At 44.8% G+C, this 25,866-nt stretch overlaps 2 protein-coding genes across 6 annotated transcripts; both read left to right on the top strand.

The window, feature by feature from the left end:
• Positions 1-1,909: 1,909 nt before the first annotated feature.
• CANT1 (calcium activated nucleotidase 1) lies at positions 1,910-12,480 on the top strand. Of its 5 annotated transcripts, none has more exons than XM_035104197.2 (4): positions 1,910-2,006; positions 4,851-5,508; positions 6,304-6,507; positions 7,921-12,479. In XM_035104197.2, the coding sequence occupies exons 2-4, from the start codon at positions 4,872-4,874 to the stop codon at positions 8,289-8,291; spliced, it is 1,212 nt and encodes a 403-aa protein (XP_034960088.1). In that variant the 5' UTR covers positions 1,910-2,006; positions 4,851-4,871; the 3' UTR covers positions 8,292-12,479. The 5 variants fall into 5 exon arrangements, with proteins under 5 accessions (XP_034960088.1, XP_034960090.1, XP_034960086.1 ...); XM_035104199.2 differs by lacking the exon at positions 1,910-2,006 and adding an exon at positions 2,096-2,505; XM_035104195.2 differs by lacking the exon at positions 1,910-2,006 and adding an exon at positions 2,513-3,561 and having other exon boundaries at positions 7,921-12,480.
• Positions 12,481-15,054: 2,574 nt separating this feature from the next.
• LGALS3BP (galectin 3 binding protein) lies at positions 15,055-24,947 on the top strand. Its single transcript, XM_035104201.2, has 6 exons — positions 15,055-15,211; positions 18,467-18,538; positions 20,021-20,212; positions 21,392-21,523; positions 22,107-22,362; positions 22,991-24,947. Exons 1-6 carry the CDS (start codon positions 15,181-15,183, stop codon positions 24,000-24,002), a joined length of 1,695 nt encoding a protein of 564 aa, XP_034960092.1. The 5' UTR covers positions 15,055-15,180; the 3' UTR covers positions 24,003-24,947.
• The last annotated feature ends 919 nt before the right edge of the window (positions 24,948-25,866 follow it).

The raw sequence follows: 25,866 nt of genomic DNA, 5'->3' as shown, positions 1-25,866 counted from the left end.
GGTATTGTCCAAGGGCAACACTTTCTAGGAAAAGGTTGCAGCATCCATAATTGCACATCTTGCGGTTGGTTGCAGCTCACTCCTAGCCAGGGCAACTTAGGAAAGAGACTGAACATATAACTGTCAATATGTCATAACGCCACTATACAAATTTATGGTGTGACCATGCTCAAAAGACTGTGTACAGTTCTGGTTGCCTCATCCCAAAAAAAGATATTTTAGGTTGGAGAAGTGGTTCAGAAAAGGGGAACCTAAATGATTGTGGAGCTAGAGCAACTCCCCTATGAAGAAAAGTTACAACAGTTGGGCCTTTTATTGCAGAGTAAAGATAAGCAAGGGAAAACAATAGGTGTGTTAATTACACATGATGTGGAGTAAGTGATATGGAGTAATATATATATTCTTCAAGGAATGGTGATTGTTGTAGTCCAACAAGATCCTCATCACTGTTGTTTATGAAGAGCACAAAATTCTTTAAAAAAGAAAGAAAGAAAAGAAAATACTGTTTATTTATTTATTTTCATGGTACAGAAGAAAAAAAATTGAGAAAACAATTGTTACAACGGTAAACAGCAAGTAACTTGTCCTGATAAAATTAGACTTTTATCATGCCATGTGTTAAAAGTTTCATTTGATTACTCTTAAGAGATCACGCCACATTTTCCCATGAGGAGTACAAGACTCTTAATCTCAGGGTCGTGGGTTCAAGTCCCACGTTGGGCAAAAAGATTCCAGCCTTACGGGGGTTGGACTGCATGAGCCCTTGTGGTCCCTTCGAACTCTAAAATTCTACTTACACCCTCTTACAAGCACTTTCCCACTCAATGTGGTTCAAGTAACAGCAGGTTATGAACGCCTGAATGTGGTGCTTTTAATATGTGTAGAAGAGGGAATATCAGCAAGTGCACCTTTTCTCATCACTACTACAGTCCTCCACGGCATACTTCACCTGTCGCCATTCCCCCTTTCCCATAATTATGGAAAGAGTAGGAGTCTCACCAGATCACATCTGCTCACCTTGATTCTACTTATGCACGTGAATACAAGCCCAACTGTGAATGCTAGGACCTTTGGAATTGTGCCTAGGGTTACTAATGGACCCGGGGGAAAGAAAAATCCTGGCTTGCTCCAGTCCCTTTCTAAACACTGCAGAAGTCAGAGCACAGAGGGAAGTTTCATCAGCTGCTACTGTGTGCATAGCTGCCAAGTTTTCCCTTTTCTCGCGAGGAAGCCTATTCAGCATAAGGGAAAATCCCTTAAAATAAGGGATAACTTGGCAGCTATGTGTGTGCAGATCAAGCAGGTGTTAAAATATGGTACCGTAGCTGAGGAATCAAAGCTAGGAATCTTATCAGTGGCCAACAGGATTAAGGGTGGCCATCTTCCTTGGCCAACACACACACACCAAAAAAAAACTCAGGAGGGAAGCGCTTAGTGTCAAGGAAAATGCCAGGAGGGAAGTATTTAGTGTCAAGGAAAGTTTATGGGAAATGTGCGTGGGAGAGTGTGAGTGTGATGTGTTGTTTCCATGCCCCATCACTCCGAGCATGTTTGTGTGGCCATTTCCCCATAGCTGTGAGGACGCTGAACCCAATTAACTATCTATACGAGCTGATTTGCGGCGTTACTGTTGCCAGAGGTCACTTTTCCAGCTCAAGGGGGGGGGGGAGACACAACTCCCAGCCGCGAACCGGCACCTCCTCGCCTCGAAACGTTGCTCTCCCTTGCAGCCTTGGGAAGATGGCAGCCTGAACCAACCCCGGCCTCGAATATTCCGCGCAGTGGTTGCTGGGAGATGTAGTCTCTCTCGCGTCAGCGTTGGGCCCGTACAGCAAGGCGCCTTTCTCCCTTCCCCCTGCCACTCGATCGCAAAGGATGTCGGAACCAATAGTAGTTTCCTGAGCGCGATGCACGCTGGGACCTGTAGTTGGGGAAGGAGGGAGGGAGTGCTGCGAGAAGGCCTTCCCTCCCTCCGGTCGTTCCCGGCGCGGGGAGGAGCCTGATCGGTGAGTGGTTGGGCGGGGACGGAGGCTGGGGGGGTATATCTTTTGCCGGACACCTAGGTTCCTGCGGGGGGGGGGATGTGGGGTGGTCGAGTAAGAAGCGGGGTGCTGGCATTTACCGGCGCGTCCCTCTTTTTGCTTGCTGCCCCATTGGCCCCAGTGATCCACCTCCCGCTTAGCTTGGTCTAGGCGGGGCATTGCCAGGCGACGGAGTGACCGCGGTTGCATCCTGGGTGCCCTGTGAGTTGCCCCGGGCGGGCTGCGGCGAATCCCTCCAGGGTGCCAGATCTCTAGGGATGCAACTGAGGCTGCGTTGCCGGCAGATCCCTTTGCTTCATGGGCGACAGCGACCTCTTTTCTCTTTCCCCTGCAGGCCCGAAGGCGATGCAGGGATGCAGCTCAAGGGACCTCCTAGTTCGCCCTTAGATTGCGCCCCCTCCCTCAGGCGGGAGAAGAAGGTGGGGTGGGGGCTAAGTTGCACACACTGCGATCTCTTTTAAATGTACGTTAGTGCATCTGAACGTGCCACACACTCGCCCCTCCTCAAAGTGGCCAGAATATGTCCCCCACCTACTCCACCCCGTCCTTGCAGATTCTCCGTGTGCAAACGATCTATTGGCAGGGTAGCTTTCCTGGACCTTTGCGGTGTTGTGACATTCTCCTGGGTGTTGTGTAAAAACTGTGAAACGATGGAGCATTTGCTACCCTTGTAGAAAGACTTTGTGGAAGGGTTGCGGCTGCTGCTTCTGTGCAACATCTTGCCCCAGGGATCCAGTCCCCAAGGACTTTTATTGCTGCTCCTGACAAACTCTATTTGTACCATTTCACCTGCCCAGTTCTCCCTGGTTGGGTTTACTGTGGTGGGTGCTGTTTAGGAAGCCTTTTGGTCCAGCACCTCAACCGCTCCAACTGAGCTCATCGGTGTAGAAATGTTTTCTGCTCTTTGCAAGCAGATGGGCCCGTTAACTAAGGCTTGCAGATGTGGGTGCAGAGACTGTGGAAATAACTCTTGTTGGAAATTTTGGCATCATTTCCCTACCACTGGGTCGTACTAGCCATGCTGGGCTATGAATGTGAGGTCATCCATGTATGTGCCGGATATTTTGCAACAAATAGCTCTGCCCCCCCTTTTTTTGAACTATGAAGCTGTTGTAACTAGTGCATGTTTTACTACCCTTTTACGCAGACCCTTTCATAGGGGAGTAGTGCTGGGAAGCAATCATTATAACACTTAGGAAACGAGTTTGTAGAATCCAAGACATGCTATAAGAGCAGAACAGGAAGGAAAGTCTGTTAGGTCTTTAACACAGAACTGGTTGGGCAAGTCAGCAATCTCTGACCTAGTGACATTTCCTGGTAACATTTCCTGGATCCTATTTGGGGAGGAGCTGTGCTCTGCCACCTGTCGCAAGCTAAAGGTGCGGCTGGTCCCCAGAACTGCCAGCAAGATATGAATTGGGAACAGTCCGAAAGGTCTGGAAACAACAAGGGTCCTGGCATAATTGCTACTCAAAATGATGTAAAGATCCATACTTCTGGGGTGGGAGAATCATCGTTGGTAGGTGAAAGAGCCAACAGTTAGAAACCTGATGATTGAAGGGCTTGATCGCAGCCTTGGAGTCTCCTCATCAAAAGGGAGAGGGGAGTTGGAGTATGGGCAGGGCTGGTTTGTCCCATGACTCAGTGGCTTGTCTTCCTAGATTCGGAAGGGGCAGTGACCTCCACAGCACCCTTCTTTCCTTCTCCTGTCTGTCCCTAACTCCCTGCTTGCTTCACTGTGCTTTCTTGTTTGGATTACAAACTTTACATAGTTTAATTGGGTAATTAGCAAAGCTTTAGTTGACCTATTGGTGCAGGCCAATTTTAATTGCTGAGGACAATTTCTGTGACTTGGGAATGTACTTGTTCGTTTACTTTCAAGGGTTTTTTGTTTTGTTTCTGGTGCCTCATCTTCTACCACCTTCTAACAAGGAGCCATTAAGTGCTAGCATGGCTTGAGTGTCGGGCTTCGACTGGGGAGATCTGGGTTCAAATCCCTGTTCAGCTGCAAAGCTTATTGGGTGACCTTGGCCAGTCACTCTGTCTCAGCCCAACATACCTCTCATGGTTGTTTTGACAATGAAAGGGCAAGGGGAACACACAGTTTATCTTGAGCTCCTTGAAGGAAAGGCAAGATAAAACTGAGAATGAGTGCCTGTGCTTGCTTTATTCCCTCCTCATTTTGTGTCCCATATCCTATTACAATGTGTCTCTTAAATGGTGATTCTGAGGGTGGGGGCTGTCTTCTCATTGATATTCATAAGCTGCTCTGCGATCCGATTTTTGGCAGAAGAACAGGACAAAAATCCCCATAATAATAAATTGCAAGCTATTTTACACTTCCTCCAGTAACTCAAAAAAGGCACCTTTATTGGAGTTTGGATAATGTAAGTAAATAAGCAATTAATCATTTTAAAGTGTTATGTTTAATAAACTGGGGGGAAATGCTAATCAGTTGACAGTCCAACTTTTAGCGTGCCCATGTCTCTGGTGTAATTCTGCTCCACAGGAATCTTCGTAGTGCACAGTTTGGAAGGGCCACTGCCGGTGCTGCTTCCATGCCTGTTCCACTGCAGAATTCCTAGCCCAGTTGCCTGGCTTCCCCCCCTGATGTTGCTGCTGCACCTTCTGCCCTTTCTTGGTTCCTTTTGCTTTTCCTTCTTGCATGGATAGGACTCTGTATGCTTGGTGCTGCTGCCTCACTGCCTCCCCCTCCTTCTCCACCACCACCACAAGGTAGGGGTTTGCATGTCCACCCCTTCTGCATCCCCTTTTGCACCTCCTGCTGACCCTCTTCTTCCCTTCCAGGTTCCTGGGAACCTCAGGCTCATGCCCGTCCCATCCCGCCCACGCCTGCAATGGGACGATTCTCTGAATCCCTTGCGGATTAGCGTGGGTGGACTCCCAGTGCTGGCGTCCATGACCAAAGCAGCTGACCCCCGCTTCCGCCTGCGTTGGAAGGCCATTGTGGGAACCTCCCTGGCCCTGATCCTTGTCCTGCTGCTCCTCTGCTTCCAGCGTTCGCCTTCGGCAAGCAGGCCGGTGCCTCTCACCGCTCACAACTGGCGTCTCGGGGCACTGCCCAGTGGGCGGTACAATGACACCTACCCATTGTCACCACCCCAGCGGATCCCAGAGGGCGTGCGCTACCGCATTGGACTCATTGCCGACCTCGACACGAACTCCAAGGGCCCCACCGAGCATACCTGGTTCAGCTACTTGAAGAAAGGTTACCTGACTCTGTCAGCCAGCGGGGACCATGTCTCTGTCGAGTGGGACACCCAGGACCATACGCTTGAGTCTCACCTGGCTGAGAAGGGGCGTGGCATGGAGCTCTCCGAATTGGTAGTCTTCAATGGCAAGCTGTATGCTGTGGATGATCGCACTGGCGTGGTCTACCAGATTGATGGCACCAAGGTGGTACCTTGGGTGATCTTGTCTGACGGGGATGGCACAGTTGGCAAGGGTGAGCTCAGGTTTTGTGTTGGATCCCCCCAACGTCACTGTCACCCCCAGTTTCTCGATGTCCGAAATATAACTGAGGCCACAATAGAAGAATTCCCAAAATTGCCATGCCTTTGGTCACAGATATGGCCGGCTCACGGTTAGAACATAAGAGGAGGCTGCTGGATGAGGCCAGTGGACTATAAAGTCCAGCATCCTGTTCTCCCAGTGGCCAACGGTTCCTCCCAATGTCCTGCTTTCCAGGCTCGGCTGCATGCATTCTTTTTATTACCTTTGAGCTGTGGGACCCATTATTAATAAAGAGGCAAAAGTTGTTGTTCCATTATTAGCTCATTTGGTTAGATCAGGCATCCCCAAACTGCGGCCCTCCAGATGTTTTGGCCTACAACTCCCATGATCCCTAGCTAACAGGACCAGTGGTCGGGGAAGATGGGAATTGTAGTCCCAAAACATCTGGAGGGCCGAAGTTTGGGGATGCCTGAGTTAGATCATGGTGCTGATAATGCCAAGGTTGCATGTTCGATCCCTATATGGGACAGATGCATATTCTCGCATTGCAGGGGGTTGGGCTAGATGATCCTCAGGGTCCCTTCCAACTCTTCAGCCATATTTTGAATGGAGCTCTGAGAAGCGAATTTGCCTCCCTACAATAGACACACACCTCTCTGCTCCTTACGAGGGAGCTGTGGGAGCTTAGGACTAGGTAGCCGGGATGTGTATGTTTGACTGGAACCGTCAGTTCCCTGGGCAGCTAACACCCTGTCTTACACCTTGAACTCTTTTCTGTTTTCCTCAGGGTTTAAGGCTGAGTGGCTAGCGGTGAAGGACGAACATCTGTACGTCGGAGGCCTGGGGAAGGAGTGGACGACCACCACTGGGGAGGTGCTGAATGAGAACCCCGAGTGGGTGAAAGTCATTGGCTACAAAGGTGACGTGGCTCACGAAAACTGGGTGGCCAATTACAACGCACTGAGGACTGCGGCGGGGATCAAGCCCCCAGGTGAGTAGCGGGCAGGTTCTTGGATTGGAATAAGAAATAGAAGAAACATGCTGGCACCTGCATCATTCTGCCTCTGGATTTTCTGAGCACTCTAGGTTTGGGTTTGTTTTTCATATAGATAGGATTGGTGAATGACAGAGAGGAAGTCAGAGCGTATGGAATTTGGGGAGGCAGGATATAGGTCTGCCTAGAGAGAAAGAGAAAAGCAATAAGGGCTTCATTTTCATGTTCATGAATGCTGTGATCAAGTGCCTAATAGCAGGTTGTTGCCTGATGTGGCTATTCGCTCATCTCCTGTGAATGGATCCAGAAGAATATCTCTTTATATGGAGACAGATTGTTGGTCTAGCTGGCCCTACTCATTCATTGCAAACCTTTATTGGCATCATTTACAAACATTTAAAACAAACAGACAAATAAATAAACAAAAAAGAGTGCAGTGCGATCCCGTCATCAACCCATCAGTACAAACACTCACCAAAGGGAGGGGAGGCCAGCAATCTGTTTCACCTTAGTGGGTCTCCAACAGGGGCAGGATCCTGTAATGTACGTCGGCGGCAAAAGATCAAATAGAGGAACTCAGCTACAGTCCTGGTATGCTCCTGATCTCTCCCCTGTAATAGGAAGCATATAACCTCTATCTCCGGTTTCCAATTTAGAATACATAGTTGGTCCAAGTATTGCTGGCGGATATCATTGTACATTTTGCATTCAAGAACCATGTGAGCCAGAGTTTCAATCAAGTGGGCATCACATGGGCAGATCCTGTCTTCTTCTGCCGTCTCTGCAAACCTACCCCAGAGGAGGTTAGAGGGGTTAGCGTTGAACCTAGCCAGCACGAAAGCCCTTCTTTCTTGCGGGTTGTACAGGAATTGTAAATAATTGGGAGTAGCTGGCCCTACTCACTGTCAATGTTGGTAGTAACTCTCCAGAGTCTGGGGCAGATATCTTTCCCAGGTCTCCCTTCCCAGGGATGGCTAACTGGAGTTGACGGAAATTGCACCTGTGAACTTATGCATGCAGAGCATGTGCTCTGTATCACTGGTTCATATGCCCACTTCAAACTCAGTTCTTCTTTCCCTCCATCTTCCAGTGTGTTTGGGGTACTCCCATCACTGATTATAGGGATGCACTCATGCAGTATTGCTGCCACAAGCATTATGGGCTAGCTTGTAGTGAAAAGTTGTTTTAATTATGTGTTTTGTGTTTTTAGCTTGCATTTTTATGTTGTGAACTGCCCTGAAATCTACAGATGAAGGACGGTATACAAATGTAAATAATAATAATAATAATAATAATAATAATAATAATAATAATAATGCCTATTCTCTTCCCCTTTGCCTGCTGTGGCTTCATTGTATTTGCCCTGGCCCCATCCCTGCTTGACATTCACTTTTGCTCTGCCCCTCCCAGGTTACCTGATCCATGAGTCTGCCTCTTGGAGCGAGACACTCCAGCGCTGGTTCTTTTTGCCACGCCGCGCCAGCCACAGGCGCTACAACGAGCAGGACGACGAACACTGTGGCACCAACCTGCTGCTTAGTTCCGCACCGGACTTTGCCGACATCACTGTGAGTCACGTTGGCGACGTCATCCCCACCCACGGCTTCTCCTCCTTCAAGTTTGTCCCCGACACGGATGACCAGATCATTGTGGCACTGAAATCTGAGGAGGACGCTGGGCAGGTGGCTACGTACATCACCGCCTTCATGCTGGATGGGCGTTGCCTTCTGCCTGAAACTCGTATCGGTTCCATCAAATATGAGGGCATTGAGTTCATCTAATGGATTGAATGGGTGCTTTTGAGACAAGGCGGATGAGCTGGGTGCGGGGATGGGGCAGGAGGATGTGCCCCGGGATTTCCCCCCTCTAATTCTGGCTCAACTGCAAAGCATGGCGGGACTCTGAAGTGCTCTTTCATGGCATAGCTTTCACCTTTATAAAAGCAACTTCATTTATTGCAAGTGTGGGCCTGTTTATGTGCGGACCCCTAGTGGTGCAGGGTGGGCAGCGCCTTTGCAGTTTTTCGTTACTTGGCTTCATTGCACCCTGCAAGAAACTCCCTTGTTTTCAGTCCAACTCCTTCCTGCTTTTCTCAACTAGCCTGGTGATCTGGCAGGACGTACATGAGGAATTGGCTTGATCCTATCCCTTCACTTTATTTTATTTTCTACAATTCACATGTGCCTTTGTTAGGAAAGGGAAATCTTGGCACTTGGCTGAACAGCAGGATTATTTATTCATTCAGTCACTTGAAGGGTCTTCCTTGGCCCACCCCACTCCACCCCACAGTAGCCTTGGACCTTGGCTAGATGGGTACTTCTTGATGATGAGACATTGCTGATGAGACCCGGTCAGATAACAGTAGAGGGGGTGAGAGAGCTGGGGAAACTCTTTGGAGCAAAAGGGTGATCTGTGGTCAGCCCCCTTGTGGCTGCAGCAAAGAAAGGGTAGATTATAAGCCATACTCAGCCTGATGACCCATCTAGCCCCAGGTGTTTTCTTTTCAGCAGTTTGTTGTATCCAAGTCATTCCCAGAGTAGCCCCACTGGAATAAATGGACTTAGATTTGTCCATTGCACACAGTAATCCTGCACCGCTGAGACCATTATTAGAAAGTTCTCATTTGAATCTTCCTTTCCCCCTTTTTTTGGTTTAAGGTGTGTGGGGTTCAAGGTCAGGAAGCCAGCATCCTATTGGAGTTACACAACTGGAATAAAGTGTCCTAGTTTATTCTTGCTGCTTTCGGCATTCCTTGTTCTCCACGTGTGATAAGACAGAGCATGTGGTCCTGAGCATTAACATCAGCCCTAGTAATGTGTTATGTATCTCAATAAATTATCAAGAGCTTTTCTAGTCCAAGAGCTTGTGATGGTTTTGCCTACCTGAAAGCACCTTATGGATTGTAGTAATGTTCTGATTATTTTCCTGTAGACCACAACGTAACAAGGCAGTAAAATGCACATATTAGGTGCCTATTTTCTAACAGGTAGGTTTTTGAACGCGTATGCAAGAAACGCCAAGTCTTATGAATGAACTTGAGAGGCTTCAGGTACCCCAAATAAACCCCAAGTGACCTTTGATTTATGTCATAATGTATATACTGTAGTTGAAGACGTTGCCATTTTGTGTGTGTATTTGTGTGTGTGGCTTTATCCATTGTAGAGCTAAATCAGGGTCCCATCAGCGCGCATGGATTGCCACTAGCACAGCAAGACTCCTCCCTCCTGTGCCCCCTCAGTCAGTTCTAGGGGTTCCCCCAACCCTTCAGAACAGATTTGGGGAGGATGGAAGGTGGGGAAAGACCTGGCAGGATGAGTGAATAAAATATCACCCATAACATAGCAAGGCTATCTTACGCCACCAGATCCGCCATGGAGATATTTCCCAATCCTACTTAGAAGTGCCAGGGGTTGATCCTGGGATGTTCTGTGCATAGTTAAACTATGGAACTCACTCCCACAGGAGGCAGTGACGGCAACCCACAGAGAAGAGGATTGGACAAATTCATGGAGGCGAGGGCTGTCGAAGGCTACTAGCCATAATGGCTAGGCTCTGCCACCACACATGGAGGCAGCAATGCTTCTGAATACCAGTTGCTGGAAACCGCAGGAGGGAAGAGTGCTCTTTTGTCTGAATCCTGCTTGTGGGCTTCCTACAGGCATCTGGTTGGGCCTCTATGGGGAACAGGATGCTGGACTAGATGGGCCATTGGCCTGATCCAGCAGGCTTTTCTTGTGTGCAAATCATGCTCTACTACAAAGATACAGCCTCACTTTCCATGTGTAAAAATGTCTTCGGGCACATGGAATATAACTTCCTAGTGGGGCTTTTCCAAATTGGATGTTTCCAAAATAACCTCACCACAATACTTTTGGTTTATATCATAAACTAGCTCCTGCCAACCTAGCAGTTCAAAAGCACGTCAAAATGCAAGTAGATAAATAGGAACAGCTACAGCGGGAAGGTAAACGGCGTTTCCATGTGCTGCTCTGGTTTGCCAGAAGCGGCTTTGTCATGCTGGCCACATGACCTGGAAGCTATACGCCGGCTCCCTTGGCCAATAATGCGAGATGAGCGCGCAACCCCAGAGTCGGTCACGACTGGACCTAATGGTCAGGGGTCCCTTTACCTTTAGTATGCTAGTATGACAAAGGAGGAGTTTATGAAAGGCTAATAATCACTAGATGGCAGCACTTGCGTGTAGCAAAACCAAGTCTTGAGATCATTCAATCTTCTCTGAAAGGACCAGTCTTTGGTGGGGGATAGAGGTGGTTCAATAGTGTTATGTGCCACATCAGATCAGTGTGTTAGCATTTGCTGTTAAGGATATATAACATTCAGAAGACTGTAAAAGTGCAAGGCCTGCTAAATAAAAATATGTGAGTTTGGCACAAAAATCAAGAATTGATAGCATTTTTATATACAGAACATTGTCAGAAAACTTTACTAGAACATGTATAGCTGTGGGTTTTTTTTGTTTTTGTTTTGCAATTGAGCAGTGTCAGTTACATTTGCAAAACAATCTGTGGACCTCTGTTACTGAAGCATGAGGCTGAGACCTTGTTTTGACTGAGGAACTGAGAACCCATGGACCCAATATCACAATATTGTACTGTACTTCATCAATCCAGAATAACCACTCCTAATGTGCAACAGAATTGCATTTGTGCATTAAAAATTGGCATCTCTTAAACTGCATTTTATTTTGACTGTACAAATGGGGACCTGCTACATTATGCAGCATACCTCCACCCTCCTTTGTTGAGCTCCAACCAGTCTCAAACAAGAACATTACGGTGCTGTTCAGGAGTGTGTGTGTGTGTTTGAAGGGGGGAGATTTCAGATGGAGGTGAGAGAAAACAAGACTATTCCCCCTCCCCTATTGAAATCTTCCCCTACTTTGTTATACATTGCTTGGATGCAAGACTGTTTTGTACTTTATAAACCTGAGCTCTTTCTTGTTATATTGTGAGTTTTGGGGTGGGACAGGGTTCTCCACAGACAGGGGAAGAAAGAAAGAGACATTTATTTCCCCGTCTCTTCAAAATTTCCCACAAAAGGTGAGTGGGAGAGGATTTTTTAACCTCATGGCAAGGATCACAATACCTGATCACAATACTATTTCAGAGAATTTTAATAAACCATTAGAACAGGGGTAGGCAACCTAAGGCCCATGGGCTGGATGCAGCCCAATTGCCTTCTCAATCCAGCCCACGGACAGTCTGGGAATCAGCGTGTTTTTACATGAGTATAATGTGTCCTTTTATTTAAAATACATCTCTGGGTTATTTGTGGGGCATAGGAATTCATTCATCCCCCCCCAAAAAAAATATAGACCGGCCCACCACATGGTCTGAGGGACGGTGGACCGGCCCACGGCGGAAAAAGGTTGCTGAACCCTGCATTAGAACTTCCAGATTCCCATCTTTCATTTTTAAAAAAGTAAGTTTCTAGCATTTGCAGAACCTGAGATATGAGGCAAAATGTACAGGCATCGGTCTTCTAGTTTTTCTATGAGAAAAACTACCCTGCCCACCCTCCTTTAAGTATTTTATTTTGCCCGACAACCTGAAAAAAATCCCGAGGAAACCCATGCTTCTGAACTTCTTCCTTGAGACAATCTGGGCATGTCAGCACCCTTTCTGCTATTGTTGTTGAACATTCAGGAAAAGTCAGTTCTTTGGGTTTTATAAATGCTGATCTGGCTACTGAAGTATGTCAGGAAGCTCATGGGGTAATTGGCTTTGTCGCCAGTGTGCAATTCTGTCAAATAACATAATTAACAATAACTTGATTCTAGAAAACATGCACTATTCTGGAATACAAATAGGTTAACCTTGTTGAAAGACCCTTAGGATGTTGTGTTGTTTGGGTTGTGGTTGATGTTATAAACTGCATTGTTAAGATATATAACTTTGTTGGGCAAACAGGTTTTTATTCCTCAAACTGAAGACATCATTTCCGTAAGATTCACAAGCCAAAATGATGTAACGTCTCCACAGTTTCCTTCCTTGCCCCCTTCAGATTTTCACATGTATTGGAAGTTTGAAGTAGACTGGCAAAGGAAGCTCTTTGTCAGCCTGGTGCTCCTGTCTTTCCAGCTGACTTACAATTTTGAAGAAGAAGAAGAAGAAGACGACGACTAGATAAGAACATTTATTATGTCCTGCTGCATTATGCCCTAGGACCATCGATTCCAGCATCCTGTTTTCACAGTGGCCAACCAGATGCCTATGGGAAGCTCACAAGCAGGACATGAGTTCAACAGCCCTCACCCTACTTGGGATTCCCAGCAATGGACATTCAGAAGCATGCTGCCTTTGACACTGGAGGAAGTATATAGCTACCATGGCTAGTGGTCATCAATAGCCTTAACTTATCTTCCATAAATTTGTCTTGTCAATAGCCTTATCTTCATCAGAATTTTGCCATCATCTGTGAAAATTGTGAAATAATCCTTTCATGGAGCATTAAGAGATGTACCATCTAAGGTCTTCACTGTGCTTCTCTTGCAGTTGTATAACCTGCATTCCTCACAGAGGAATACAGAGAAGTTTTTAACTGCAAAGCAATCGACCAAAGGGCAACTTATTTATGTGGCTGCCATATTAGAAACTGAATTTTTCATCAAGGCTGCAGACCTGAAACTATCTGCAAAACTAATAGCTGCAACGTGACCTCTCTTATCACAACTTTACCATCTAACCCCTTAATACTTGAACATGGGTGTATGCCCACACCTGCAAAAGAAGCTGTCCTTAGAAAAAGAATATTTACGGTGTCCTCCTGGTGCAGCATGTTTAAATCTGCTTCTGTGTTATGATTTGAACCCCAGGAACCAATGGAAACGAATCTTGTATTTCGGGTCTCGAAGACCATTGACTAACAGCTGACCTCAGCAAAGCCTCTAATATGTTTGTATTTTTTGCAAACCTTTGGAGAATGCAAAAGAGGGAATTCCCCAGGAACAGTTTATGTATTTGTAAGCAATGCAGAATAGAAACTTAGTTGAAGGACAGGAAACAGGAACTTTTTCTTCCTCCTCCTCTACTTCTTCTTAAAGGGCAATTTCAGAACTCTCTCTCTCTCTTTTTAATAATTTTTATTGGATTTTACATAAAGAAAAAAAGAAAAAGAAAAAAGATTGAAAATTTTAAAAAAGAAATACAAAAATACAAAACAATATTATCACATCTTATTTCTTGAAGCTTCTTCACTTCCCTTTCTTGCCATCCTTATTTAATAATTATACCATTTCCAAATATTATCCAAACATCATAAAATTAAATCTTATCTCCCATTTCATACCTTATTCATACATAATTCTTATTCATATTATAGAAAGAGTGAAGGAAAGATGAAAAAAAACCCAGAATAATAATAAAAAAGATATAATGATATTTTCCAATTTCTAATCTAATCCTTTCGGACTTCCTCATTCCCCCTTCTTGAGTTCCTTATTAGTCACTAATTATTGCAGTTTCTAAATATAACATTACATTCTTTCTTCCAATTTATAACTTCTTTTTAACCATTTAGTCTTCATATTTCTCTTTACCTTTGTTACCCAATATTCTTTACCCTTTTACCCAAAAATGTTCAAAATTAATTTTCAAAATCTCCCCCCCTTTTTTTATTCCCACCCTCAAAACTAAATCTACCCCCTTTCCTTGGAATCGATGTCTCCAGAGATTTCAGCCAGCTCCTTGATACTTTCCGAGTTCAAACCATGTTTTCTCCCCCTGTAAAAATTACCTCAATTCCTCCTCACTCCACTCCTGCTCTGTCCCAATCTAAATTTTGCTTAACCCTCCCCCCCTGCTGTATTCCCAACATTTTGTTTTTGATCTCATTCTCTTTCTGCCCCCCAACTACTTCCTTTTCCCCCTCTCTCACTGGGGTAACATCCTTTTTATTTTTCCCCTTTTGGGGGGACTTTTGGATCAAATCCCTTCCCTGTTCCACCCCTCCCACCGGTGAAACAGTGATTTCTTCTTCATCCCTTCCCTGTTCCACCCCTCCCACCGGTGAAACAGTGATTTCTTCTTCATCCTCTTCTATCTCAAAAGTCAGTTCTGTAGGTAAAGCAGTCTGTTCTCCCATAATTATTGCATTTCCTTCAAGATTGCGGTTCTCCTCTGTCATGTCCAAAGTTTTCCTTAAAAACAAGTCACAACATACGTTTTCTTCTCCCTCTTCTTCCTCTCTAAATTCGTATGAATCTTATAATTCACAGTTCCTTTCTCTTAATTCATCAGTCCTCGCATCCATATTTGTTGGAACACCTTTAGGATTACGAATCTCCTCTGTATATTTACGGTGTCCTCCTGGTGCAGCATGTTTAAATCTGCTTCTGTGTTATGATTTGAACCCCAGGAACCAATGGAAACGAATCTTGTATTTGGGGTCTCGAAGACCACTGAACAGCTGACCTCAGCAAAGCCTCTAATATGTTTATATTTTTTGCAAACCTTTGGAGAATGCAAAAGAGGGAATTCCCCAGGAACAGTTTATGTATTTGTAAGCAATGCAGAATAGAAACTTACGGTAGTTGAAGGACAGGAAACAGGAACTTTTTCTTCCTCCTCCTCTACTTCTTAAAGGGCAGTTTCAGAACTCTTTCTCATCCTTGCCCTACTCCTCTTTCTCAAAAGATCTTCAAGGCCAACAATGCATTTCCAAATTGCCAGCATCTTCCAGGGTAAGTACAAGAAGGAATTTGATGAGGAAGGCTAGGTGGCATAGATAGCAAGGGCCCTGAATTTGCCCCAGATGGGCAAGGGGTGTGAACTGAGGATGAAATCAGTTTGGAAAATCCATTTAAAATGCATCAGCAAAAGACCAGCAAATGCATTTCAATTTATGAATGCATAATTATGTGAACTTAATCCACAAATAATATACCGGTAAAAGGCTAATCAAGAGAACCATATACATAAATTAATCTTGGGGGAGGGTAAGTAAGAAGTGTATACAGGTAATATAAAGTACAATGATTACATGGGATAATAAAGTGTGAAATAAAATATTAAAATATCAGATAAAATGGCTATTACATGCAAGGATTACAGTGTGCAATACTAAAATTAACTCCAATTAACCATTGCTAAATCACACACTGGCCCACCTAAACTCGACCAGCCCTAAGCTTCCTATATTCCCCACCTCCTAACTACATGATCCTTTAGTTTTAGGGATTCCAGAGTGGAATTCCAGGAAACAGGCTCCTGTGGTCTTAGTTGAATGTGTGCTTAATCTGGTGTCAGGTTATAGGATTCAGAAACATGCAAATAGAAAATTAGTTAAAGTGAAGAAGGAGGAGGAGGAAACGGTTCAAAAATAAAATAATGAAGTCTAAACCTCGCCCAGGAAAAAATAAGTAACCTATAGAAGTAACCCATAAAAATAAGATCTAGGCAAAGTTGTCCATAGGCAGTAGCTCAGGAAAAACGTATCTCTGTACAGCACAGAAAAGCTAAGCCAGAGCAGAATCAGAAGACAAAACCTGCTTGTGTGAAATAGAGATGGAGCCAAGACGGAGTTCAGTGAAGAATAATGTGACGTTTCTCTCAGCTCCCCCAAATTTCAAAAATCTTTCCCTATTTGCTGATTGGTTCCTTTACTTCATCCTCTAAAAAGGTAACGGGACCCCTGACCATTAGGTCCAGTCGTGACCGACTCTGGGGTTGCGGCACTCATCTCACATTATTGGCCTAGGGAGCTGGCGTACAGCTTCTGGGTCATGTGGCCAGCATGACAAAGCTGCTTCAGGCGAACCAGAGCAGCACACAGAAACACTGTTTACCTTCCTGCTGTAGCGGTACCTATTTATCTACTTGCACTTTGATGTGCTTTCAAACTGCTAGGTTGACAGGAGCAGGGACCAATCAACGGGAGCTCACCTCGTCGTCGGGATTCGAACCGCTGACCTTCTGATTGGCAAGCCCTAGGCTCTGTGGTTTTAACCCACAGTGCCACCCGTGTCTGCTTCATGCTCTACTCACAACTAAAAATTCTATAGTGTTCTATAGTGATAAATGCCATGATGGGCCAGAAATTATACCACTTTCCTTTAATGTGCAGCAACTTGCCAAGTGATGTGGTCCTGAGGTTTTGTCAGGCTACACTGGGCCCAGACACAATTTTTAAAAAACCAACTTTGTACCTTCTTCGCACTATGGTCCATTGTGGCACAGCTTGGCCAATGCCTAGTCACCATAGCAACCACATGTCTTTCCCCTTCATTTCAGAATTCAGAGGTCTGGGCTGAGAAAAATTTCTGCCTTCCCTTGCAATGGAAAACAGACAGTAATGTTGTTTATGAGCCAGTCTGAAGCCAAAGATTTCTTCCCATCCATAGCTCTGCAGGTCTTGTTTTCAGTATCCCTGGATCTCCCCCAGCTAAGAACAGACCAACAAGTAGCAGCTAACTCTGGCACCTGTGCTTCCAGAGGGAAGTCTCTAGGAACAGTTCAGGTGGCTAAATTTGAGAACCCCTAATCTCCCTGTGGGATGTGCTAACTTTTGTGTTTCCTGCAATCTGCATTGCTTGCTCCCTGCTCCCCAGGGCGGGGAAAGTATGTGCTTTAAGGATAATGTTGTTTCCCAGTTGCTTTTTCGCAGATCCAAGTTCTGTATGTGATGCAAAGATACAGGACAGATTCACAGAGTGTGCACATGACTCCCCCACCCCCACCCCACCCCAGATTCCTGCAATTTCCCCTCAAAGAGCTACAGTTCCCACAACCCTTAACAAACTACAGTTCCAGGGGTCTTTGGGGAAAATCCATGTGCATTAAATGTGCTTTAAATGCATGGTGCAGTATGAATAAAACTCAGCATGAGTTTTGAGTTTTTTGAAGTATGGTGGCATCTTGTTTGGGCACAGTCTGTCAGTCAGTTTGGTTTATGATTTAGGGCAATTGAAAGCTTATTCTGTAGTGCAGTGGTGTTGACATGCTGTTTACTTATTCAGACCGCATCTGTGCCTTTGAATCAAATAGGGAACTTGAAATTGCAAACTGGCAAATGGGGACCAGTTTCCACTTTATGCCTGAGCTTTCTGTTGCAGGGACATGTGAAAACACTGCATAAGCCATTCATGTTATGAAAGTCATAACTGCCCTGCTTGGTGGAGCAGAAGAGTGCACTGTTTAGATTTGCAACCTCTGCTGGAATTATTTTACTTAATCTTTTCACTGAAACCTCAAGTTTTTGAAATTTTCAGTGTACTGGGAAAGGAGCTGCAACTCCTGTGTGTTTTGTGGTTGGGCGTAGCGAGCCTAGGGGAACAGCATGAAACAGATGTGTTTGTCTATGGATGGGGAAAATACTTCTCTGTTCTTCTTCCGTTCACTACCACATTTTAGGGGTGGACTCAACATATTTGTCCAAAGTGAAATCTTTATCCTGAACAGTGCTGAACTATCTGGGTAAATAGAAATGAAGTACAGTTATTCTTAAACTGTGTTGTGTTGCCATCCACTATTCTGGTCCTCTTGTCGGTGTGGCAATCTGCAGCTTCTTATTACACACCTGCCATGTGGTAAGCTCTTCAAATGAAAACCTACTCCTTCTGCACTCTGATGCAGCAGTACTATGAATGAGTAGGGTAAATGAAAGAGGGTGCATTGCTAGGGTTGTACATGCTGTTTGCTGCAAATGCAAGTCCTGAGAGTGCATCTGTATGTGTGGATGTGCCTGCATTAATTAGTTAGAAACCTGAGGTTTTTGCCCAAATTGTAAAGCGTGTCTTTGAAAATGTTTTAAGCTGGGGAATAAAATCTTCCTTGGTAACAATGAGCATTCTTGGCATCTACACACACTTTCCTTGCTCTGCCTGCCTTCCAGTCTGGGGTTCTCCCCTTGGGATGAGTTGGACTTTCCCACGTACTTTAGATTCTGGTCAAACACTATGATCCTACAAAGTAGGTAATGTTGTATCTCTCTCCTTCAGGTTGGCTGCACAGGACTACATCTGGACTGCTAATTCTCTGTCTGCTATCCTCTGGCTTAGATGACTCACTCAGTAAGTGTCTCTGTGTCCTCAGGTTCTATGACCCTTCTCTGTTCAAGCAACAGCAGCTTTCATGGCCGTTGCGAATGGGACAGGTTCCTGACTCTTGGCTGTATGACTGCATGTCTTGGCTTGTGGTGCTTTCAGAGAAAAAGCCAGGCAGTTCTGTTTCATTCAGACTTTCTCACAGTGGCAGGACTCTATTAACTATAGATCATACCTGGGTAGGAACCTGTTTCAGACATGTGGAGCCTGTGGTCCTCCTGAAGTTGCAGGACCACAACTCTGATCATGATTGACTTTTGGCCATGCTGGCTGGGGCTGATGGGAGTTATAGTTCCAACAAATATTTTTGGGGCCACAAGTTATCCATCCTGACATATGTGCCCCTCCACTTTTTCTATTGCTTGTGGGAGAGGGGGCATGAAAGCTGACATTTGTTTGAATTCCATTAACTAGGAAACTCCTTCCCAATAATTAAATACAGCATTAATGCCAAACATTAATGCAATAAAGTATGGAAGTTTGCTGTCCAATGATCTCTAGCACACTCAGCATGAAACCACTGCTTGCTTATGTATTTTTATACATGTACCATCCATGTATTATATATATATAGAGAGAGAGAGAAGGCAAGGAAAGCCAAAACAGAGTTACAGTACCTTGAATTGCACAAATATTGTACTATTTCTCTCTATACGTATAAGGTGTGTGTGTAGATCAAAATATTCAGGAGGCCCCAAGTGACTTGAGCCTGGTCCTACCAAGCAGATCCACATCTGGAAATAGTTTTTATCTATCAGATTATTTCCATACATTTGATGAGCCTGGATTATTCCCAGAATAACTGACAAAGCTAACCAATCCCTCCTCCTGCTCACACAATTTTACCTATAGTACTTTTGCTGGGATAGTCATGAGTTGTTAGAACTGATGAATGTTCATTCTAGCCTCCAGTTTTCTGTGTGAATTTAGATAATGAATATCTGCATGCATATCCAGGACAGTGCCTGACATACAGGAGCAGCTAGCGTTTGACAGTATTCAGCAGCTGACTTGCAGTACCATTCGGTAAATTTTTGACTAAGCCTACTCATTCTTAAGCAGTTGTTAAATGTCCTCTTGATGCTGGAGAAACACACTGAATTGTGATGTAAATTTTGATTTTGACATTTAAATGTGAGGAAGTTCTGTCATCCAAATCTGATCCAGGAAATTAGAGCAATGTATTAGATTCCAAATTTTGTTTCCTTTTTTTTAAAAAAAGAAATTACTGCAGTAATTCACAGTAGTGGCTCTAGAATTCCATCCGTGCTCATAAATAGAATCAGGTCCCACAATTTCAAAATAGGTAGAGGAGGGCAGGGTAGAGAGGTATCAGTTCAGTTCAATTCAAGGATGCTACAAATAGCTCTTTGGCACCTCAAGCTGCTTCTTGTAGCTTGTAGTCTGCTTCTGTTATCCTTTCACTTTTGTGTCATCTACTTACTACAGATCTATATGATGGAGCAGTGCGGCTGGCTCAGGGAAACTCTCTCACTGAGGGCCGTGTGGAGATCTACTATGATGGCCAGTGGGGGACAGTATGTGACGATGACTGGGATATTATGGATGCACATGTGGTCTGCCGTTCCCTGGGCTTCATGAATGCAGTAGAAGCAAAGCAAGGGGCAGCATATGGGGAAGGTACAATACAGATTTTCATCCCTTATGATATAGAAGAATAGTGTTTCCTTTACCCTGCCCCATTGCTTCCTAGACCCAAATCCTAATTTAGCTGGGTGTGTTTAGCCTGGAGAAGAGAAGATTAAGGATGGTATTCAACTAAGTTTTACTCAGAGTTGACCCATTGAAATTAATGAACATGACTAAGCAGGGTCCATTCATTTCAATGAGTCTGCTTTGATTAAACACCACCCTACAGAAAGAGATAGTGGTGGCCTTCAAAAAACCAGAAGGGCTGTCACACAGAAGACCAAACATATTTTTGTTGTTGTGGCTCCAAAAGGTGGGACTAGAACCAATTGGTGGAAATTGCAGAGAAGTGAATATCCTCTAATATTAGGAGAAACCTCCTAACAATAAGAGCCATTGGACAGTAGAACAGGCTGTCTCATAGGAGGCGATGGGCTGACCTTCAGTGGAGACATTGAAACAGGCTGAGCCTCTGTCTGTATGGGACCTTTCACATTCTTTTCTCATCCTCAATTTAGCCCCCCTCTCCCTCCATATGGAACTCCCTTCCTTCCAAGATACAATCTGTGGGGTCTCTTATGAGTTCTTGCTGCCAGTTAAAAACATACTTTTTCACCCAGGCTGTTTTTTCTTTAGCTGAATGCTACTCTTTGTATCTTGAATTTTGTACAGTGGTACCTTGGTTCCCAAACGGCTTAGTTGTCAAACAAATTGGCAGCTCCCAAACGCAGCACACCCGGAAGTGTTTGCGAACGTTTTTCAGAAGCCAAACATCCTTTGCAGCTTCCATGGCTTCTGCTTGAGTGCAGGAAGCTCCTGCAGCCAATCAGAAGCCGCACCTTGGTTTTCGAACGGTTTTGCATAAAAAAGAAAGAGAGCGAGAGCATGCAACTGAACACGGGCTCTGAGGAATGATTGAGCAGAATTGATCTTTGCTGTAAATCTGAGGCATGTTTTGTATGTTGGAAATTAATACAATCCTCAGCTCCACTTCTGACCTACAATATTAGCAGTGGGCTATATCAAGTCAATTATAAGGTACTTTCTCTTTCTCTGCAATCTACAGCATGGGGCTTTTATTTATTGCTATAGGTTAAAACAAAAAGTTCTACCTTCTTCTCTATTCCCTATCTCTGGTGTGACAGACTGCTGTGTTTGCTTTCTTCACAGGACTGGGTCCCATTCTTCTAGATGATGTCGCTTGTGATGGGACAGAGAAGTCTCTTGTACAATGTAGATCTAAAGGCTGGTTGTCCCACAACTGCGGACATGGGGAGGATGCAGGAGTGGTGTGTGACAAGAGTGAGTCCTCAGTGTGATGTGGTTAGCTGTGTCATCAAAATCTCCTAGGGTCACAATGGTGGCAGCAGGGAGGATAACAGATAACATCTACCCAATTTCAGATAGGGGGTACCCAGGTAGAACTACTACTACCTTGCTGGTTTTGCTATGTCAGTCTGTTGTTCATAATCCCAATTTTCAGATGATTTTGGGCGACAGCCAAAAGTGGCTGTTTGGCAATGGAACATATTCCCCCCTATACAACAGGAATTCCCTTTCCTCTCCTCACCCCTGCAGCCCCCCCCAAATACCCTCAGATCCACTCTAGAAGGTTGGGGAACCCAAGAGAGCAGGTGCTGAAAGGGGAAGAGAAGAAGTTCCATTGTGCTTGCCAAATGTTGGCTATCACTGTTTGGCCATACACCTAAACTAATTCCATACATTTTTATTTATGCAGGTAAATAATTTCCCTGCTGCTATTGTTCCATAACCCTCTCTCTCATTTTGGAGTGGGGCTATTGGCTATTGCATATTATACTGCAAATTCATGGTCAGCGAGGTTTTCTGTTTTCCCCATGACTCATTTTTGTTTCCATCATTCCAGACACTGAGTTTAATCCTGGAGTGTTTTTCCTGGATCATTCTGGAGGCTTTCCTGAGGACCTTGGTAAACTGTATGACAGCCAGCAGGACTGTGACCTCAACATCACTGTGCTGATAGCAGATAACAACACTGAAGCCCTGAGTTTGTGTGCACATAGACTGATTCTTCATACACACAGTGAGGCCAGCCTTCTTCTCCAGGGAAGCACACTGAAAGTGGATGAAGCATGCCTGCCCAATGTGAACAGCTTTCTCAGGTAAGAATAGTGAGGGTTTGACATAACAAGTCCGATTCTCCTGACTGTCCATGCATTCTGTGCATCAACTTGAGGCTGTAATGGACAGTACTTGATCCATATTACAGGAGAGCACACTGTTCTTTTAACTCCTTCACTACGCTGATCTAAAACAGAGCACTCACTCAGACAACAGAAGCACCTCTAGGCTTAGCAGATACCTGGCTAGTCTTTCACCTGCAAAATGTGTTCGGTCTGAAGGGCATAGAAAACGATCTATGTAAGGGGCAGCCCCTCTGCTTTGAGTGTCAGGCGGGGGCAGGGATTGTTTTCAGGTATTTGCAGGTAATGTGGGGTTTACCCCTGAGACTGAATCTAGTTCAGCTAAGTTACAGGCTTAACTGTAATAACTGATCTAGTGGATCACACTGGTCTTGCCTGTTGCCGTCTCCTTTTTCCTCATGGCCAGAAGGTAATGAAAACTGAGCATGTCAATAAGTCCTCACTTTTTCCTATTGCTTGGATTTGGGGCACCACAAACATTCTTTTCAAAGACCTGAGTCTTTCTCTTTCAAAACCCATCATGATAAAAATTAGCAGCTGCTGTATAGCCATTATCTCACTTATTAGTTTCCTTCTGTCCATGCAGGTACTTCTACTCACGGCAGATCAGAGTGACAGTGCATTCAGTAAAGTGCTTGCACAAGCTGGCCATGGCCTATGGAGTTTCAAGCCTGCAAGCGTACTGCATTCAGGTCTTCCCCAACTTCTTTCCATTGGACCCCACTTTTCATGTTCAGCTGAAGCTGTACAACTACAGCCTGGCCAGTGGAGATGCCCAGCTGCAGGATCTCACCATGCAGTACCTAGCCTGGAACTGTGAGGCCTTGACTCGCACTGAGGCCTGGTTGGCCCTGACGCCAGAGATGATGGAGGCCCTGCTGTCCCGTACAGATGTTGTGATTCAGAATGAATGGTCCCTGCTGAAAGCTCTGGACCAATGGGCTCAAACCAATGAAATAAAGGAAGGCCACGTGGAAAAGATCCGCTTTCCTATGCTTTTGCCAGAGCAGCTGCTAGAGCTCCAGTTCAACCTGACCTTTTATGAGACTTATAAGAATATCTTCCAGGTGAAGATTATGGAGGCGCTTGAATTTCACACAGTACCACTCAGATTTCTAGAGCAGTACAAGCTCCATGACCTCACAAGTGATTCACACATCCCTCGCTTTTACACTGAGTCCACTTGGAGCATGCACCTACCGGTAAGCTATGACTTCTTGTCACAGCAGTATATTCCTGGATCCCAAGTCACCCAGCTACCTGAAACAATCAAGCACCCTAGCTTTCTTTTCAAGATGCAGAATATAACCTGGGCCTTCAACTATCACAGCCCTGCACAAAGCCACCAAAATGATACCGGTAGATGCTCTTCCTCAGACATTACCCCTGTTAGCTATCTTGCATTGGAAGGTTCTACGGATGACACCATCCATTACAATAACAAAGCACTCTTGCTCTGCCAAAGTTCCTATATCACAGGTATTGTCAGTTTTAAAAATGGTACAGCCGTGGTCCCCAGTGCCACCTTCTTCCCATGCCTAACTGGCTACTCAGGTTTTATTGCTGTGGTGCGTCCTAGTTACAAGCTGAACACATAAAAGGCTAGGATTCTCTGTTGCAGGCAGAATATATAACAAGTCAAAATCTGCCCTTGAGGCACATCTCATAGTACCGCAGCTTCTATTGTTGTCCTAGCTGCTTCTCTAACTGTAGATTCAGCATTGTGTCTTGCTACTCCAAGCCAGAATCTATATCATGGTGAGCTAATTCTAAGTGAATAGGTAATTTTATTCACCCTCGAGTTTGATAGATGTATCTACAATTAATCCTAATTGATTGAAATCCCCATGCTGTTGGATGTGCATTCCCTGTCCCTTTATATCCCCCTAGCTTGAGATTCTCTCTTAATAAAATTTGAAAAACAAGTTGCCAGCTTTCAATATTATTAACACTGATTTATTAATTGCCTTCTAAACCACCGTCTCAATAAGATTTACATATGAAATAATAAAAAACAGTTTAAAATATAAAAATGAACACATTTAAAACAAGACTAAAACTCTACCAAGTGGACACCCATTTATCCAGCTGGAAAAGCCTGTTGGAACAAAAATGTCTTCAGTTGTTTCCAGAAATTGCAGATTCTGAACACGAATGATATTCCACAAAAAAGGGGTAGCAACAAACACTAAAAGCTACACATTTTTGGTGATCCAAAAAGCCACCACTATCATGCCATTCTTCTAAGGATCTCAGACAAAAATGTATTTGAGCATTCCCAGAATGACTTTACCATAGAGTCAGCTGCTATTCTGAAAAACTGACCTAACAGCAGTGCCTCTGAACATGGGCAAAGTATGTTCGCCTTGTGAAGGGCACTAGTTTCTTTCTTTTTGTAACCTCGTAGAATTAAAGAATCCCTGTCTTCACCCAGTATCTGTGATAAACTTATGTAGCTGGGAGGGCAAAGCTAGTAGTCTTGTACAGTACTTCAACCCTGTCCAGGAGTGCCATCTTGGCCCCACAACTGTGGGTTCCTGAGGCCATGGGTGCCATGCAACATGCATGGCCCTGACGCTGAAATTTGTGGGTGCCCAGCCCCTTCATGGGGAATTTTTTGGGTGCTCAGGAATCCTGGGTCCCAGGGAGTCAGCGCCTATGATCCTTTGAGTAAACCACTCCAGCGCTTAGCACAGTTATGTAGAGTATTCACCGGACTGCAGCAGTAAAATAATGGAAAGATTTATTCAGAAAACACTAAACAGAACATAAATTCAGGCGTATCGAAAAGCAGTCTAGCAATTAAACTTCTCACATAGTGGAAGAGGGTCAAAGTCAGAGATGTAGGGTTAAAACATTTAAAACTTTTAGATGTCCTAGAAAATTATTAAGCCACATGTATATAGACTTCAGCCTTCTCAGTCTGAAATCAACTGTCAGTCTGCCCAATTGGTTTCAGCAGGTTGTTTGCTCATGTTGCTCTATCTCTAGGGGGGGGGGGGACAGACATCTTCTATAGGTGGAAACAGTGACAGCTCATGCCCATTAGACCTGGCAGGGCTCAGGGGTGTGTGGCCAATAAGTCACAGTGGCATGACCAGTTCTGGTTTTCTCCCCATCCTCCTCCCTTGCAAAGATACCAAGGAGATTTAAGCACTGCAGTTGTACAAATACTTAAGCAGTACCTACCTAAACTGAAAAGTGTCTTACTTTGGTTCAGAAGAGGTCCCGGCTGTCACAGTTGATTCTCTGTGGGAGAAAAGTTGCATTTCAATGCAAAGGAAACAGTGCAAATGGGAAAAGAATCTGATCGATTACATATGGCTTGTGGACTGAAAGCAACAAAAACAGTAAATAATGATGTTTGCTGGATTGATTTCCGGTCCAGACATGGGGCAAATAAGCGAACACTGATCATTTGCATTCCTGTTTCCATTCAAATTCTCTGACCTCCCTACATGG

Source organism: Zootoca vivipara, chromosome 2, assembly GCF_963506605.1.
Source record: "Zootoca vivipara chromosome 2, rZooViv1.1, whole genome shotgun sequence".
Taxonomy (NCBI): Eukaryota; Metazoa; Chordata; class Lepidosauria; order Squamata; family Lacertidae; genus Zootoca; species Zootoca vivipara.
The sequence above is the reverse complement of the archived record's forward strand: the minus strand, read 5'-3'. Positions and strand labels throughout refer to the sequence as shown.

Coding starts and splice junctions, on each gene's coding strand:
- CANT1 (XM_035104195.2), top strand. CDS start 3,454: ATGAATTGGGAACAGTCCGAAAGGTCTGGAAACAACAAGGGTCCTGGC. Junction 3,562..4,850: donor GGGTGGGAGAATCATCGTTG/GTAGGTGAAAGA, acceptor CTTCCCTTCCAG/GTTCCTGGGAACCTCAGGCT. Junction 6,508..7,920: donor GGCGGGGATCAAGCCCCCAG/GTGAGTAGCGGG, acceptor TGCCCCTCCCAG/GTTACCTGATCCATGAGTCT.
- LGALS3BP (XM_035104201.2), top strand. CDS start 15,181: ATGCATTTCCAAATTGCCAGCATCTTCCAGG. Junction 15,212..18,466: donor AATTGCCAGCATCTTCCAGG/GTAAGTACAAGA, acceptor TCTCTCCTTCAG/GTTGGCTGCACAGGACTACA. Junction 18,539..20,020: donor TGGCTTAGATGACTCACTCA/GTAAGTGTCTCT, acceptor TACTTACTACAG/ATCTATATGATGGAGCAGTG.